The 17,585-nt window shown below is 41.3% G+C and overlaps 1 protein-coding gene across 1 annotated transcript in view; it reads left to right on the top strand.

Moving 5' to 3' along the window:
* Positions 1-17,585, top strand: part of RFX7 (regulatory factor X7) — a 116,485-nt gene that overhangs the window by 44,792 nt on the left and 54,108 nt on the right. Inside the window, exon 2 of the mRNA XM_030579162.1 lies at positions 9,861-9,894. Within this exon, the coding sequence (XP_030435022.1) occupies positions 9,861-9,894 (34 nt within the window). The remainder of the gene's footprint in view (positions 1-9,860; positions 9,895-17,585) is intronic.

The following is a 17,585-nucleotide window of genomic DNA, read 5'->3' as shown; positions in this document are numbered from 1 at the left end:
AGGTGACCTGTGCCCCATGCTGCAGAGGAAGGCAAAAAACTTCCAGGGCTTCTGCCAATCTGCCCTGGAGGAAAATTCCTTCCTGACCCCAAATATGGCGATCAGTTAAACCCTGAGCATGTGGGCAAGACTCACCAGCCAGCACTCAGGAAAGAATTCTCTGCAGTAACTCAGATTCCACTCCATCTAACATCCCATCACAGACCATTGGGCATACTTACCTGCTGATAACCAATGATCAGTTGCCAGATTAATTACCAAAATAAGGCTATCCCATTATACCATCCCCTCCATAAACTTATTAAGCTTAGTCTTAAAGCCAGATATGTCCTTTGCCCCCACTACTCTTCTTAAAAGGCTGTTCCAGAACGTCACTCCTCTAATGGTTAGAAACGCTCGTCTAATTTCAAGTCTAAACTTCCTGATGGCCAGTTTATATCCATTTGTTCTTGTATCCACATTGGTACTGAGCTTAAATATTTCCTCTCCCTCCCTGGTATTTATCCCTCTGATATATTTATAGAGAGCAATCATATCTCCCTTCAGCTTTTTTTTGGTTTGGCTAAATAAGCCGAGCTCTTGGAGTCTCCTTTCATAAGACAGGTTTTCCATTCCTCAGATCATACTAGTAGCCCTTCTCTGTACCTGTTCCAGTTTGAATTCATCCTTCTTAAACATGGGAGACCAGAACAGCACATAATATTCCAGATGAGGTCTCACCAGTGCCTCGTATAACGGTACTAACACTTGAAGTAATTTCAGGCCTCCCCCACCTTTAGATCGACAAGTTCTTCAGTTCAATCCACTTCCCTAACAAATTCCTTTAATTTTTTTAAGTTAGCCCTTTTGAAATCAAAAACCCTAGTCACAGATCTATTTTTGTTTATCCTTCAATTTAGTTTGAACTGACTTAGCTCATGATTGCTCGAACGAAGGTTGTACCCTACAACCATTTCTTCTATGAGGTCCTCACTACTCACCAAAACCAAATCTAAAATGGCATCCCCTCTTGTTGGTTCAGCAAGTGGTGAAGGAATCCATCAGCTATCACATTCAGGAAAATCTGAGCCCTATTGTTATTACTGGCACTTGTCCCTCAGTCTATATCTGGGAAGTTAAAGTCTCCTGTGATCACACAATTCCCATTAGTATTTACTTCATTAAAAACATTAAAGAGATCTCTGTCCATATCCATATCAGATCCCAGTGGTCTATAGCACACCCCAGGCACAATATCAGGAGAGGCTCTAGTAGCTTTCTTCCCCAATGTGATTTTTGCCCAGACAGACTCTGTCTTATCCATTGCATCACTTCTTATTTCTTCGCAGTCTACCTCACCATTGATATACTCCACCACTACATGCTGCTCCACCACTACAGTTAGGTCAGTCAGTTTCCTTATGCAAATGGGCCTTAAATAGACAAGACAAATAGTGGAGAGGTAAACAGATGACCAGAAAAGCAAAGTGATTTTTTGTCTAACACCACACAGGAAGAGCCAGAGATAGAACCCAGGCATCTGTAGTCCCAGTCTAATGGTGCGTTGACTGAGCCACACTCACTTGGGCTAAGACGGCCTTCTGAGACGCTCTTCTGGCTTCCATTCATATACATAAAATGTAAGCTTCTCTTACTCTGAAAGCTAGTATCAGTTTGTCAAGCAGCCGTGTAGATAAGCATGTGTGTTTTTACCACTATCATGAACATTTCTGCTTTTTGTGACTCTGTGGTAAAGACACCCACTTATGCTACTGTTTGCATCACTCCTTGCACTGATGCAGCTGTGCTGTTGCTAAAAAGTGGATACAAGTTTTTAGCATAGCTGCAGTGACAGAGGGAAATAGTATCCTTATTCTCCCCCTCCACTATGTCCTTCAATGACTTAGTTTTCTGATCCACGAAGTGCAGAAAGTTCCTGCAATGTTGGATGCTTGTGGCCACAGTCAGCAGGGCCATGGGGGTTCACACTCCTCCCATTTAGTCACTGATGTACTTGTCTCTTGGCAGGGTTCTAGAACCTGCAGTGCTGAAGTGACATGTCCCCCTCCTACTCTCACAGCTCATAGTAATGAAGTAAACTCCCCCTCCCCCTTTGTGCTCTTTTATTCTCTTAGCTGCTGGTATTAGCCAAAGTTTGGTCAATAGTCAGACCCCATTAGTTTCAAGTTGGTGAATTTAGGATGCAAAAGTAGAAGTTTCACTGGTTTAAGTTGATTTCTGCATCTCTGTGCACCAGCAGGGAATGAATCATTTGGGAATTGAATTAACACAACATATTTTCAGCCACTGTACCTGAGATCTACATAGATACATTTTTTTCTTAAAGTTCTTTGAATAGACTGACTTGTTGTAGTGTTGAGCACCCACTCCCATGCTGTACTTGAAATCAGTAGGGGTTGCAGATGCTCAACACTTCTGAAATTCAGGTGGTAAAGTTTCACATTAGTAAAGTTTATAATATCCATTACTAAGTTAGGTTGTAGAAGTATCCACTGGGGAAAGAAAGCTGCAGCCAGGGAGAGAGCCTCTAGGTGGCACCAAAAGGCTTGGTTATTAGATCATTCATATTTTGCACAAGTACCAATTTGGGGGTGGAGACTAACTCATCTGTTCTGAATTGGCTGGAATGAGGTGTGGAATTCCATTGTCTAGTAGTTTCCATGTGCAACAACTAATATTGCCACAGGCTGATTATTTAATTGTCTCAAAATTGCTTGATCAGTAGCTGGGCAGTACATAATATTTCAGATATACGTGGCAAACTTTTGGAACAATGACTAGCAAAAAGTGATTTTTTTAAATTTACAGCCAGTTGAATATTACTACCACTAGTAGTGTAAGCTGTGCCAGAGAATGCAACATGCCTGTGTGAACATCTGTTAGTTGGGAATCAACATATATAGGCAGTGGCTTCAGAAATTTTGCTTACCTAGTGTGAGTAGTCCCATTGCCTTTAATAGAACAACTTATGGTAGTAAGCATTACACCCCTATTACAGATGTTTGCAGACTGAGCATGCAGGATGAAGATAAATAGGGGTCTTTTTAATGGTTTAACGATTGCTGTTAAACCTAGTTAGAGTTCTAGAGAAGACCGCTAGGCCTGTTCCAAAGGGACATGTTTCAGTGTGTGCTCAGGTTAAAGATATGGCACATAAAAATGTCCCTATTTCTCAGTATAGCTTTCAACATAACATTCATTATAAACGATAAACATTGTTGATGTTTGCTTCTATCAATCTGGTAAATTTCCATGGGTATACCATTCTGTTTGAAAACACTGGCCAGAGTTAGCAAGAGGTAAGGAAACAGGGAAGCCAAACAGAAAAAGCTCAAGATCAGAGGGGGAGGAAAGACTGTGTCCACACTAAAATGGTCCCTGTGGCTACTGGACCACAAGCCTCATTGGTTCAAAGGCTATAGATGGTGTTCATTTAGCATCCTTCTGCCCAAAAAACAGACTTTTAAGACTTCCCAAACATTACTGTTAAATAATTTGACAGTGACTCTTGGAGATCACGTGAGGGGAACAAATGCCTGATACGTAGGAGGTGACGAGTTCTTTCATAGCTGAATGGTTCTTAAAAGGCCATGTGGCATAGGAAGCTGGGCATGTGTTGGAGGTAGAAGAAGGTGTAGCTGTACCTTTGCCTTGCGTTCTTCTGGCTGCATCTGTCAAAATCTGGCCGTGAGGTTTTTTCCCCCCAAAGGAAGTTAGATGAGGCTCAAATTCTTATCTCTTAGGTGACTAGCCTAATTAACATATGTATGTGCTAGAATTTTACATATTTGATTTTGCTGAACCTCTCATGCTGGCACTAAAAAAAAAAAAAAAAAATGCCTCTAAAAGTTAGTGTTTAAGATGATGATAAGGCTCTGACTAGTTATTCATTCATGATACTTAGAACCATGTCTTCTTACATATGCCTGTGCAGTGTCTGACTCCCTAGAGAAAGTATCCTTATCCTAACAGCGGGCTACTTACCTCTTCAACTTTTTCTATCCTTTTTTTTGAAATTAGATTTTTCCCTTAAAATTTTAGTAAATTAAAAGGGGGAAGTCCAAACCTCTGTATCCATCCCATAATTAGAAGCAGGTAAATTTAGGACAGCCTAGATTGCTTTGTTGACGTCTTTTAGCAATGTAAAAGATGGGTAAAGGCATTCAGGGAAAGCTGTTCTGTATATTTCTGTGAAGTGAATCCTTCAGGCACTGAATAATGGATAGCCAGTATATGGAATAGAAAGTGAGTTTGAGACCATTAGTCTGAGACTTTGGGGAAAGATTTTACTGTGTGTGCTGTTGGGTAATTCTACTATTTCATTAGGTAGGGTGGCTTAACTTGAGTGAACTCTGGAGGTCCATTAATTGTACTTATAAACTTTATTCATTAAGAATGGCTGACTTGCACAAGGTAGGGTCTCTGGTATATCCACTATACAATGCTAGGCACACAAGTTGTTATTGCGAAAGGTATGTATTGTAGCTTGCATCTTTTCTTATTGCATATTGGTATATGCAGTGTAATGTAGCCAAATACAGGTATGTTGGAAATCATTGCTGCTTTGCAGACCTACAGTAATGACTCCATGCTATCTGATCAGAAACTGTGTCCTGTCTTCATGATAGGATGGAGCGTGGGACTAGCAGATAGCAGAGATGAGATGTTTGTAGTTCGGGGCTATATTAATCAGACACAGTGAGTATGTGGGAGTTGTATGCATGCAGAGTATGGCTATGCCCACAACCTGGTTTCAGAAATGTGCTCTGTGCTTATGCAAACACTTGCAGAAGTGGACTTAATAACAGGATGTCTAATTCCTTTAACAGACTATACCACCGTTGCCCGTGCATGCCACAGTCTAATGAAAAGTGACCCATTTGGCTGTCTAAGGCTTAATAGAGGCAATCTGTTAAGATTTCTTGCACCACAACTGTGGACCTGTATGTCACTTATGACTTAGTGCCCAGTCCTGAAAAACCCTATTCATGTCTTTACTTGTGAGCAAATACATTGAATTCAGTGGTGATTAGGCATGGGAGTAGACCTTGCGGGATCAAGCCCTTACTTTGTCAGCTCTTTTGTGCAGGAACCTTGTATTAGGAGTGTTTTAGAGTACAGTTTATGAACAGGCTTAGTTTGTGGGAATCTTAACTGTTGGCTGACTTGTGTAAGATTTAGTTTTACAAAGAACTTGACAGTGAGAGAAGGAATCCGACCAGCGCTGAAGGAAAGGATACCTGTGTCTTGCATCTCACTCAATATTGTTTAACTTCAGAGATCTGATAAGACCATAGGCCGCAAGTTAGTGGATTTCTGTTGTTCATATCTATACAGAGGCCTCAAGGAGTGAAACAGGATTAAGAGTCTAGTGCAGGTCTCCCATGCAACTTTGTAGAGCATTTCTACTGGGCAAGAAAGCAAATTAAATGCAACTCATTCATTAACACATGACTATCACAGAACAGTCAGTTGCTCTGGGAGGGGAAGTCTCCCTCTCTCACAGGAGGAAGTCATGGGGAGGGGAACCCATGGAGCATCCCCTTTGGGTTTGTGTGAGGTAGATATCCATCCTCTGGCCCTATCCCATGTACAGATGCTGTCTGGGGGAATGAATGAATCCTCTCTCTCTGTGCTGCAGTGTCCAGTACCAACCTGGGATAGTCCAAGTCAGTGTGTAGGTCTACAGAGTCATTAAGATTAAGCAGTTGAAATTCTCTGTTGCAAAGACCAATGTTTCAGTATTTATTGACCCCAGTGTGCTTGTGTATATCTGCAGTTTGAATTTGTAACACCATTAGCTATAACATTTTTATGAACTGCTTTGCTGTTTGAGTTGGTAGGGGTTAGTGTCAGTGATTGCACAAGTTTTGAGAAGGTTGATGAAGATACTAGGCATTAGCCAGTAAAGTTGGAGAGAATGCCATTTCCCAGACACTTTCCCCTTCTTTTCTTCCTAAGTCTTGAAGTCCTCACAAATCCTTGTGGCTAGGTGGGCTCAGCTGTTTGCAGCATACTCAGTGTATTAAGGAAACATACTGCCTATTATGTCCCAGATTCTGTTACCGCTTCTCAGTAGTCCCACCTGACTCAGTGTAGTAAAATGACAGTATCTTGGTCAGTGAGTAGTAACAATTTTACCTGAGCCAGGGAGGCAGAATCTGACCCTATAAAACTTTGTAATAATATTGTAACTGTTTCCTTACACACTCCTCTGCAAACTTAGCAAAGATCACATTCTTTATTATGTTCATGCCAAATCTATTAAAATTCAGTCATATTTGAGTCAGAGCACAAACAGGTCACTGGAGGAACTATGCATTCACCTTCATTAAAAACACTTTGGGTAGCGACAGGGGGCAAAGCTTTTTAGAAATGCAGGCTCATTTTCAAGAATGAGTTAGGAGTTTGTCTAACTGAAGGTCAACATGATTTGTACTCCTAAGGGCTTGTCAGTTCTGAAAAATTGGGCTGCTTAGTCTTTTCTGAAAACTTTTCCTTAGTCCTGAGACATTTTAACTCCAAAATTAAATAATTGAGACAGTTATGACCGACTGGAAGCGTTTACAATAAAATGGCTCTCAGCCTGAACTACAGAGCTATTATGGTTACAAATGATAAAAAACAAACAAACAACAAACCCCACACACATTTTATCTCTGGATAAAACACAGAACTAGAAGCCTACTTCATTCTCAATGGAGTTATTCCAAAAAGCAGCTTCTTACACTGTGACTCCTCAGCCTTCTTTAGGCTGCTGGAGTGACTCCGGTAGCCTCACATTCCATGCTATTTTAACATAATTAAGTTTTTCTAAGCTTCATAGTATAGCAGGTAGACTCTTGTTTTTGACAAGTGTTTACATTGATGGTTACTGACACTGCTTTAGGCTTCTAATACCCGATTTGGACCACATTATAGCCTTGAGTTTTTGTTTTTGCACAAAGTTCTAATTTAAATGGGATTTTCTTCATACAGAGGATAGTATACTGTCCTCTTGAATATCTGTTTGTGAACATAATTTCTGTGTCTTTGATTTCATGTAAGCAATCTACATAACGGTATCTACTGTGGAAAGTTGTATTATTGATTATGGTGGTATCCCCCTCGGCATTTATGTACATTTTGATTTTCATAGTTTTATAACTGTGAGTTTTATACCAAACTAAAACTTTTTAAAGTTGTAAACCCCAATGCAGTTGTTAGAAGAATCGGTTTGTCAATCACAAAACAGACTGTAGCTTTCAGGTATGAGGCTAGTTAACTTTTAATTAATTTTAAGACAGCTTAGTTCAAGCAGTCATCTGAATTTTACTTCCCCTATTAAGTAGATTAGTTCATTTTAACTTCACTGAGAGTTTTTTTGACCTCCCAGATGTTGCTTTTAGGGCCTGGTCTGCACTGGGGGAGGATCGATCTAAGATACGCAGCTTCAGCTACGAGAATAGCATAGCTGAAGTTGACGTATCTTAGATCGACTTAGATTGAATTACTTCACGTCCTCGCAGCGTGGGATCAACAGCCGCCACTCCCCCATCAACTCCGCTTCCACCTCTCGCCCTGGTGGAGTTCCGGAGTCGACGGGGAGCGCATTCAGGGATCAATGTATCGTATCTAGACGAGATGTGATACATCAATCCCTGATAGATCGATCACTACTCGCCGATCCCCAGCTCCTCTAGCCTTTCCCCAGCCCTGCTCCACTCTTGGTACCTTTCCCAGCTTCTTAACAGCCAGGCCCTTCTCGCTCAACAAGCAGAGGGAGACTCCCTGTCTGCCCCTGGCTTCTCTGCCTTTATAGGGCCAGCTGAGTTTGTTTGGGGTGTGGCCTCATCTGCAGCCACTTCCTCCAATCAGCTCAGCCTAAAAGCTGCTTTCTCCAGCCACAGCTGCCTCCCAGGGCTGTTTTTAATCCCTCTGGACCTGAGCGAGTGACCACTCCGCTACACCATCACAGAGCCATTTTCTATTTTTGGTTTGATTATTTCTTACTGCTGACTTAAATTATCTCTAGTGATTGCCTTCTCTAGCCATTCTTTGCTGCCCTGGCACCTGCATGTGAGGAAAATAAGTCTGATCACATTAGGTCTTGTTCCTGCCAAGCCGAGCTAGTGAATTTTGGAGTTAGGATCTAATTTATGCCCTCCAGCTGGAGCAAAGTTGTCCCCTGAATTCTGAAACTTTTAGTTTAGTACTTGTTTATTAGTTTTCCAGTAATTAAGTATCTACTGTTATATCTTAGAGGCCTGTTGCTGCTTTCATTGATGCCAATGCTAAATATCCCACTAACTTCCATAGGCTGTAGAGTCAGACTAAGTGCATGAAGTACATCACTGAATTTGGAAGCGTTAGAGCCACTTAGGGGACAAAGTAGACTAGATTCCCCACAGTGCATTTTTGGGGGCATACTTTCTTAGGGTTGGGCATTTGATCTTTCTAGAAATAACTAGTCAATTGACAGGTCAAATATTCATCAGATATTGTCAAAAATGAAAGAATGGCACCATGGTGCAATCACACCCTCACCGCCACCTACACTAGGTCACTCTTGCTGGAGTATTTGACAGTATTTGGCTCTGGTCAAACAATAGGCAGTCAGTTGACTGGTTCGCCCAGTGTTAAGTGAAATTACTTGTGATGTGACTCTCATTACTTTTTCATAAGAACATAAGAACAGCCGTACTGGGTCAGACCAATGGTCCATCTAGCCCAGTATCCTGTCTGCCGACAGTGGCCAATGCCAGATGCCCCAGGGGGAGTGAACCTAACAGGTAATGATCAAGTGATCTCTCTCCTGCCATCCATCTCCACCTTCTGACAAACAGAGGCTAGGGACACCATTCCTTACCCATCCTGGCTAATAGCCATTAATGGACTTAACCTCCATGAATTTATCCAGTTCTCTCTTAAATGCTGTTATAGTCCTAGCCTTCACAACCTCCTCAGGCTAGGAGTTCCACAAGTTGACAGTGCGCTGTGTGAAGAAGAACTTCCTTTTATTTGTTTTAAACCTGCTGCCCATTAATTTCATTTGTGTCCCCTAGTTCTTGTATTATGGGAATAAGTAAATAACTTTTCCTTATCTACTTTCTCCACATCACTCGTGATTTTTTATACACCTCTATCATATCCCCTTTTAGTCTCCTCTTTTCCAAGCTGAAAAGTACTAGCCTCTTTAATCTCTTCTCATATGGGGACTCATTCCAAACCCCTAATCATTTTAGTTGCCCTTCTCTGAACCTTTTCTAGTGCCAGTATATCTTTTTAATGATGACAAGACCACATCTGTATGCAGTACACTCATCCTCATCCTCCTGTAACCAGCTGAAAGGTAGTACTATTAAATTGATTAGGTTATTTATTGGAAACACTAAGTTGTCAGTAAAAAAAACAGCTGTGGTTGACTGTAGAAGCTGTTCAAGACAACCAGAAATTCATATGTCAAATAAGATTTAATTAAAATATTTTTATAAGTGGACAAATCAAAAGAATCTGAAGCAGTTACCAGATGCAAAAACAATACCATCCCAGAGCCCAATCTCAAGAAATAATAAGCATCTGTCAATGCCGCTTTGTGGAAGTGGTAGCCACTCAGTAACTCAGAATAGAGTTTCCCAGTTGCAGCATGAGATTGCATTAAACTTATAACCCTTGTCAGAAAAAAACCATGTGTTTTAAATAACAACTATTTCTGGAAAACGTTTCTTCTAGAAAGTTACAGGATGAGTATTCTTGCATAAATAGCCAGGAATTAAGCTTGTAGTTTCTCAGCATAACAGCAGTTGGAAATTCTACTATGTAACATTTTATTTCATTGCTGTACAGATTAATCTGAGACTTCTCTCTTCTTTTCCCCCTAGCAAAACTGTACAATCTAAGGTGGACTGCATTTTGGTAAGTAGAACTTTAAGATTTTCCAAATATTAAAAAGTGTTCTAAGACCACTATGGATGGCTGATGGGAATTGGCAGTGATTATGGAGCCCTTCATCACTATGCACCATTGGAAAAATTAACCTGGGGTAGTGACATAAGGTATTTACCATCTATCAGCAGTTCAGTGGCCTATGAGAAGTGAATTTAGTGATCTCAGTTCAGTTCTCAGTGGACACATGCCCGCATCACAGGAGTCAGCTTCAAGATTGGTACAGATTGATGATGCCCCGGCTAGTAATATCACTGGATGATGCCCATACCATCCAATAATTTCATCTGTGGGGCTAGTCAATCTGGCTAGATTAGTGGTTTTCAAACTTTTTTCATTTGCAGACCCCTGAAAAATTTCAAATGGAGGTGTGGACCTCTTTGGAAATCTTAGTGGACCCTTTTGGAAATCTTAGATGTAGTATGTGGACTGCCAGGGGTCTGTGCACCTCAGGTTGAAAACTACTGCATCTTGCCATGGCAATAAGGGATATTTTGCACTGTTGCTTTCACAGGAGCTATTGATTTTTTTCCCCTGGTGCACTCAGTGTTTTACAGGGATATTTGCTGTCTTTAGGCCTGATCCTGCTAGGAGCTGAGTCTTCCACTCCAATTAGCCTTATAAGGTACTATGTACTTCACAGGATCAGGCCCCTTTACCAGCAGGGATTGTACAGTTACATTTGATTTATTACAATAGCTTGATTAATTTCAGTATGTCATCCTTTGCAAGGTCTTTGCGGCAGATACCATATTTTGGTTGTGTGTCTGTGTAGTGCTTAACACAATAGGGACTGGGACTCCTAAGTGCTATCACAATATACATTATGATTTTATAAGATTCTTGTACGTGTTTAAGCTTCAGGATAGACAAAGATTGCCTGTTCCAAGTTCTTTGAGCCCTAAAAGGTAAAAGTCAAACTAATCCAAAAATTGCCATAGCAAGCAGGGTAGATTGATTTAAATCAAGGCAGTTTAAATCACTGATTTTACTAATGATTTAAATCAGCATACTGGAAACATTGTTTTAAATCATCACTTTTAATTGCGTATTGCCATTATGCTGTTTCGTTATTTTCCTAAAAAAAGGTTGATACTTGGTTAGTAACAGTGAAAATGTATTGCTTTCCAACTAAATATAGTCTTTGCATTAAATTGGTGCTTCTTTTTGGTAACTAGGAGTATACACTATGTATCTTACACATATTTGCTAAAGCAATTGTATAGCTTAATTTACATTTATCAGATGCTTAATGTTAACATTTTTTTAATTATGTTAGAAAATGGTGAATGATGCGTTTCTTATTTACTAGATGATACATTTTTTACTTGTGATTTGTGTACAGTTCTATTTGGATGGAAATTGAAATGCAATTAAAATGTTTTTAATTAATGTCATTAATATTTTTAATTATGTAAACCTACCTTAAATGTGCTGGAAATGTAAGAAAAATGTACCAAAACAAGTTTTGCATTTGAAACTAACAGTAGTTTAATAATTTAGTGAATTGTAGTTAGTGAATTAAATCAATTATTTCTGGCTACTGTGTCCTTCAGGATTTTAGAACTAGAAATTCTCAAACTCTCACGCTTAGGGCTAGTCTACACTAGCAACGCTAAAGCGCTGCCGCAGCAGTGCTTTAATGTGCCTTGTGTGGTCATGGCACAGCACTGAGAGGGAGCTCTCCCAGCACTCTAAAATAACAGCCTCCACGAGGGGTGTAGCTACCAGCGCTAGTGCACTGTCTACACTGGCGCTTTACAGCCCTGAAACTTGCTGCACTCCGGGGGGTGTTTTTTCACACCAGTGAGCAAGAAAGTTGCAGTGCTGTAAATTGCCAGTGTAGACAAGCCCTTAGTTTTGGAAGAGGAAAACAAATTTTCCTGCTTTTTCAACTTCTAAATGGTTTTTAACTTTGAGCTAGCTGAATAAACTGAAATGAAGAAAATAATCTCTGCACCTGCAAAAGGAGGCTACTGCTATCAAAAGCAGGTTTAGCACTTGAACAGACTCTGATTCCAGGTGCATAGTCAATGACATCCACCAGTTCAGGGTTTAGCTTTCTTTAAAACTTGGCAGCAAATATGTACTACTTAATATTTTGTGTATTTACTTTAAATTATTCTGATACAATAATTTTATGCCTTAACATAGGTTATCGGTTTCAAATGTATTTTAAATAGGTTTAGTTTTAATAAACAAACCTGTATTTAATTTAAATGAAAAAATTTAATGTAAATACACCGACTTTTATCCATCCTGATAGCAAGCTAGTGGCGTCTCTCGACAGATATAGCCCATACATAAATACGACCTTCTCCATCCTGTGTCACTCCTGAAAAAACAAATCCATACCCTTCTGTAAACAATTCCACACCATTGTCAAGATCCCAAACACTCGCCCAGAGACCAGCTTTTCTGTATGCTTTATAGGCCTTGACTGCTTTGGGCAGAAGGGCGTATTTCTGAAGTTAGAGTCTTCAGAGTATGTCCTCTGATCAGCTCCCTCCCTTACATACGCAAGGAGCTCTGCTTAGAATGCCTGCACTGACTGCAGTTGAAGTAGTGTTTCACAGGGAGAGCCATCTTAGGAACACAGATGCCAAGCCTTTAGGGCTCTAGGGGTATGTATACACAGCAATAAAAAAACCCATGGCACCAAGTCTCAGAGCCAGGGTCAATTGACTCGGACTGGCAGGGCTCAGGATGGTGTGGGTGGTAAAATTAGCAGCGTAGATGCTTGGGTAGGAGCCTGGGTTCCACCCGAGCCTGAATGTCTACTCTGCAATTTTTAGGGCACCACCCGACCCCAAATGAGCCTGAGTCACCTGATCCGGGCTTGCCTTGGCTGTGCCTTGTGTCTTTTATTGCTGTATAGACATACCCTAAATCAGAAACAGTTTATGCTCTAAATCAGCATAAATCCCACTCCCTTAATACTGAGATCTTGCACCTATGATCAAAGCCAGGAAGATTCATTTTTATAGATTTGAGGGATAAAAAAGAGCATTATGATCATTTAGTCTGACCCCTTGCATAAGAGGTCATGGAATTTCACCCAGAAATGAGTATTTAATAAAGTTATGGCTCAAGCTGCCCTGTAGCTACCTTCATATGGTATCTGTGTAGCCATACGGCTGAGCATGCGAGGAACATTTTAAAGGTGAGTTGTCAAAGAATAACTTGGATTTCCAAAGCGTTTTTTTCTGAGAATAAAGTTACCCTAATTTATGGTAGCTAAATGATATTTCTTTAAACTAAGCTGTATTTTTGTATCCATGTCCTTTCAAAGACCAGCTTCTGATCCAGTCTTGCCTACACTTAAAGCAATTCTTAAGTGCATTTGATATTCAGCCTGAGGATGAAAGTGGCCTCCTGCTGCCTCCTTCCTTAATGCCACCAATGGCAATTGCTCCTGTATTGCCTCTAAAGTAGGTTGAAGTTCATCCTTGAGCAGAGGACCCTGATAGGGGAGGTCAGTGGCGCAAAGGCAAGTTGCAGCAGGTAGAAGCAAATATAATTAACTCTTTTCACAGTGCAATATAGGGCAGAACTGCTTAAGCAGCAACAGAAGAAAAATATAGGAGCAAATCATTTGCTTTCTGTGCATTTACAAGAAAATTGTGTTAGCGCTGGAAACAGGTTTCATACTAATAGTCTTGGATTTAGGATTTTTAAGTGCAGATCATCGGCTTGTCTAGCAGCCACCAAGGGTAGTCCAGCATTTGGAGGATGGGGGAATAAATATCTGGGCAGCAAGTCTCAGGGCCCAAGTCTGTAGACTCGGACTCCAAAATTTGCTTTTGTGGTGGTGGTTGTTTTTTTTTTTGCAGTGTGGACGTACACTAAATGTTTCCCTTCACTTGTTGGATGGGCTTTTGAATTATTCTGGTCAGCCGGACAATTTAGCCATTTTCCTAGGTAGAGCATTAGCCTGTAATGCTAAAGAACAATCTCCACAACTTGATTTAGACTATCACAAGGGTTTCCTTATGCTCTGACCTTGCATTTCAAATGCTTCCCTGTCTGTCCTGCTAATGGGATCAGATCTCCATCCATAATGGAATGGTTCTGTCTAGGGTAATGTACCTTTGAGACAGGATACATACTTAATGTAGTGCAGTCAGTTACAAATACAGCATAGCATTGTTCAGAAGGCTGGAATCAGAATAGGTTACAGGAAATAGAAGTGGTGAATACACCAACCACAACATGGAAACTCAGCTAGGAGATCTGTTGTTGCTATTGAAAGCTGTAAACTGTTGTGTGAGAGTCTGAGAATTCCCAAGCCCAATGAAATTAGAACATCGTTGCCTTTTAAAAATCCTTACGGGAGAGCTTGTGTTAGGAACTTCTCTCTGCAAGCCCATTCTCCTCTCTACCTGCTGGGGGACAAAAGCTGTCTGCCGTATTTACTGATCTCGCATTTCAGCTGTGTCTGCACTAAGGAGCCTGTGTCACCATAGCTATGTTTTTTCCACACCCCTCACTGACGTAGCTATGCCAATATCAGTTTAAAGTGTAGACCGAGCTTTAGTATGAACAGATTTATATGATTATCAGCAACTGACTCCATGCGATCTGGACATTTAGACTCTGTCAGATCTCTTCTCCCCTACACCCGCTCTACTTCCAAAGAGCCTAAAACCAAGCTTGTGGGCAGGTCTGTCCAGTCCACTTAAGTGTTCAGCCTTATATGTAGTTTTCATGGTCTGTGCTTCCTCAAGAGACTTGCAGACTTCTTGGCACCATTTGAGTGCATAGTCCTATGAGGCAGTTCAGTATCCTTTATCTTTTCAGTTTCTTTAATAACACCAAGGAGTGTTCAAGGGCAGTGCCATTTTGTCATAGCACTTTAATTGCTGACTGCAATAGAAAACATAAGAACAAGCCCTTTGGAGAAAAAACCACCTTTTAGCAGTTTACCTTGATTCAGGTAACTGAATTTACAAGAAGTCTTTTTTCCTTAGTCACGTATGCTGTGAGAAGATGCTACTGCCACCTTCATATCTATTTAATCTTGTCCAGTTAGGTTTTGCCTTAAGGTTTCTAGCAAACACATTTTCATTGTAAGTAGAGACCAGGGCCGGCTCTAGGTTTTTTGCTGCCCCAAGCAAAATATTTTGGCTGTCCCCCACCCCAGTCCTGGGCTCCCCGCCGCACTCCCCTGCTGCCCCAGCGCTGGGCTCCCTCCTTTCCCCCCCACCAATGCCCTCCTCCTACCCGCACTCCCCTGCCGCCCCAGCCCTGGGCTCTCCCCTGCAACCTGCACCCTCTTGTTGTCCCAGCCCTGAGTCACTGGTAACTCGCTCCCAGGGCAGGTCATTCAGCAGGAATTTTGGATGTGCATAGAACACAGACAGGATTGGTTCCCATATAGTTACAGAACTGCAGTAAAGTGGAACAATTTTCAGCTTGTGTGATTGGAGGATATCTGGATGCATATTATAAGACTGTCCTACATAAATGAGGAAAAGTTGAGATGCCTTTGTTATTTTTTTGTTCCACTCTTTGTTTCTATGGGGAATTTGCTAATGCAATATCACTGTCTTCCTTTTAAACAAATAAAACTTAAAAAAAAAAAGGGGGGGGGCAATAGCTGTTGAAAATAGCAATTCCAGTCCTTAAAACCACTGGGAAGCATTTATTGCTTCTTCATTTCTTATCCTACTTTTTCTACAGCAAGTTACAGTAGATCAGTATATTTGATTTGGGAGAAATGAAGTAACAGCTGCCCAAATTGAGCTTGAGCACTCCTGAATTTTGAGGGTGTTCAAATCTGGAAGGCAGGTGCTAGATTCCCTTTCTGAATATTAGCTAAATCTGGAAAGGAAAAGTCAATTTCTGTTTCCATGGCTCAGAAGTGGAAATCCTCCTACGTGCCTGGTACTGTATCTAAAGCTGCCAAAGTCCTCTAGCAGAGCCTCCCCTCCCTTACTTTTCATTTTAAATTCTAGTGGGATCCATGTACCTCCCTTGCTAGGCTTCAGATAGAGAGGGGCACTGTCCATTTAGTCCACCCAATTCCTTCTTTGTGGGCTGCAAGGTGAGGTCACACCAGTATCCCTAATGCAGTCTGGGGAAGTCTTCTGAAGGGGATATCTAGTGCAAAGCCTTCTACTCCTTGGGCACACTTGTTCCCCATTCACAGTGCCACCCCTTTGGACTCACTGCATGGCTCAGCTACCTTACTCCCTACCCCTCCCTTTCCTGTTGATAGCTGCCAAGGGATTGCTGGGAAATGTAGTTCTTTCCCTGCTCCAGGGCTGGCTCTATAGGCAGAGAGTTAGGTAAGGAACTACAGCTCCGAGGGTCCTGTGGGTTCTCAGCTCCCATGCTGGATCCCAGCTGCTCCGTGGCTCTGCTTCTGCAGGGTTGTGAGAGAGGAGGAAGTGAGTTTAAAAAAAAAAAAAAGGATGGCCAGAATGACGCCCCCTGGAAATGTGCTGCCCCAAGCACCTCCTTGTTTTGCTGGTGCCTAGAGCTGGCCCGGGTAGAGACTCACATTATTTGCTATTTTTCAGCATCTACATTATGGTAGCACGTACTCCTAGCCAGACACACAGCCCCAGTGTGTGCAACACTGTACAAACATGCAGGAGGACTAAGCTGCTGGGGGCAGGACCACGTAATTTAAGACAAGATGCAACAATTTAGTTTTAGAGGACAGAGGATAACAGTAATAGTTTCATATAGTTATTTAGCCTTTTGTGTGTCTGTGTGTGTCTTGCTGCACTGTTTGCATCCTGACAGATTGTCAGTTTTTGGAAGATCATAAGAAAATCATTCTGTGCTGTGCAAACCAGAAGGGATAATTAGCAAGAATTGTGGGATAAACAGCCATTAAAGATTTATTGCAACATCTTTTAAACTGTAATAAACATGTCTAGAAGTAGATGCTCCCTTAGTGTGACATTGATTCTTATATTTATGTTGCCACATACTAAATGAACTCCTGAACCTGATTATGTGGCTCACAGTTTGATCACTTAGCAAGAAGGTGAAGGTTTCTTGGCCCTGCCCCTTATCTTTTAAAAGGAGGTGCTAGTGAGAAGTGCTGGATTGATGGCAGGGATCACTGAATCCCTAACCTACAGAGGAGTTTGAGCATGGGCAGCAGCAGTACAAACCCTCTCCTACCTCTGAAGTGCTTCAGTCCTGTTCTACATAGCTATTATCCTATAGGGGAGAAAGGGACTTTCAGCTATCCAGTATTTTACTGTATTATGATAGTGACTGTCCCCTCCTCCAAATATTGGCATCTGCAGTTGGACTGAGACTATCAATAAATTAACCAGAGGCCGCCAGACAGCTTCAGATGGTAACTGTTTTGGTCAGTACTGATGTGGATTCAAATTTGGTTCTGTGTTGGGGGAGGAGGGAGAGTTGTTTTTAAAATGGAAATCTTGTGTAGCTGAAGGCTTTCTCTTCAGCAGGAAAAAGGTATGGTAAGTCCTAGTGGAGAAGGGGCAGTTGGTTGTTTTTACACAAATCAGCAGATCAAGACGAGGTATGGCTCCCTCATAGTCTTTAACTCTGATTTGCTATGGGGGAGCCTAGCTTTTATCTTGAACTGCTAACTTGTGTTAAATTTTTTCTTAGTGAAGACACAGCGTTAGTAAAAACCACTTTATTGTGGTGTTTTGAGAGGTTCAGAGAAA

The sequence above is a fragment of the Gopherus evgoodei genome, chromosome 10 (genome assembly GCF_007399415.2).
Source record: "Gopherus evgoodei ecotype Sinaloan lineage chromosome 10, rGopEvg1_v1.p, whole genome shotgun sequence".
Lineage (NCBI taxonomy): Eukaryota > Metazoa > Chordata > Testudines > Testudinidae > Gopherus > Gopherus evgoodei.
Note: the sequence above shows the minus strand (reverse complement) of the source record. Positions and strands in the feature narration are given on the sequence as shown.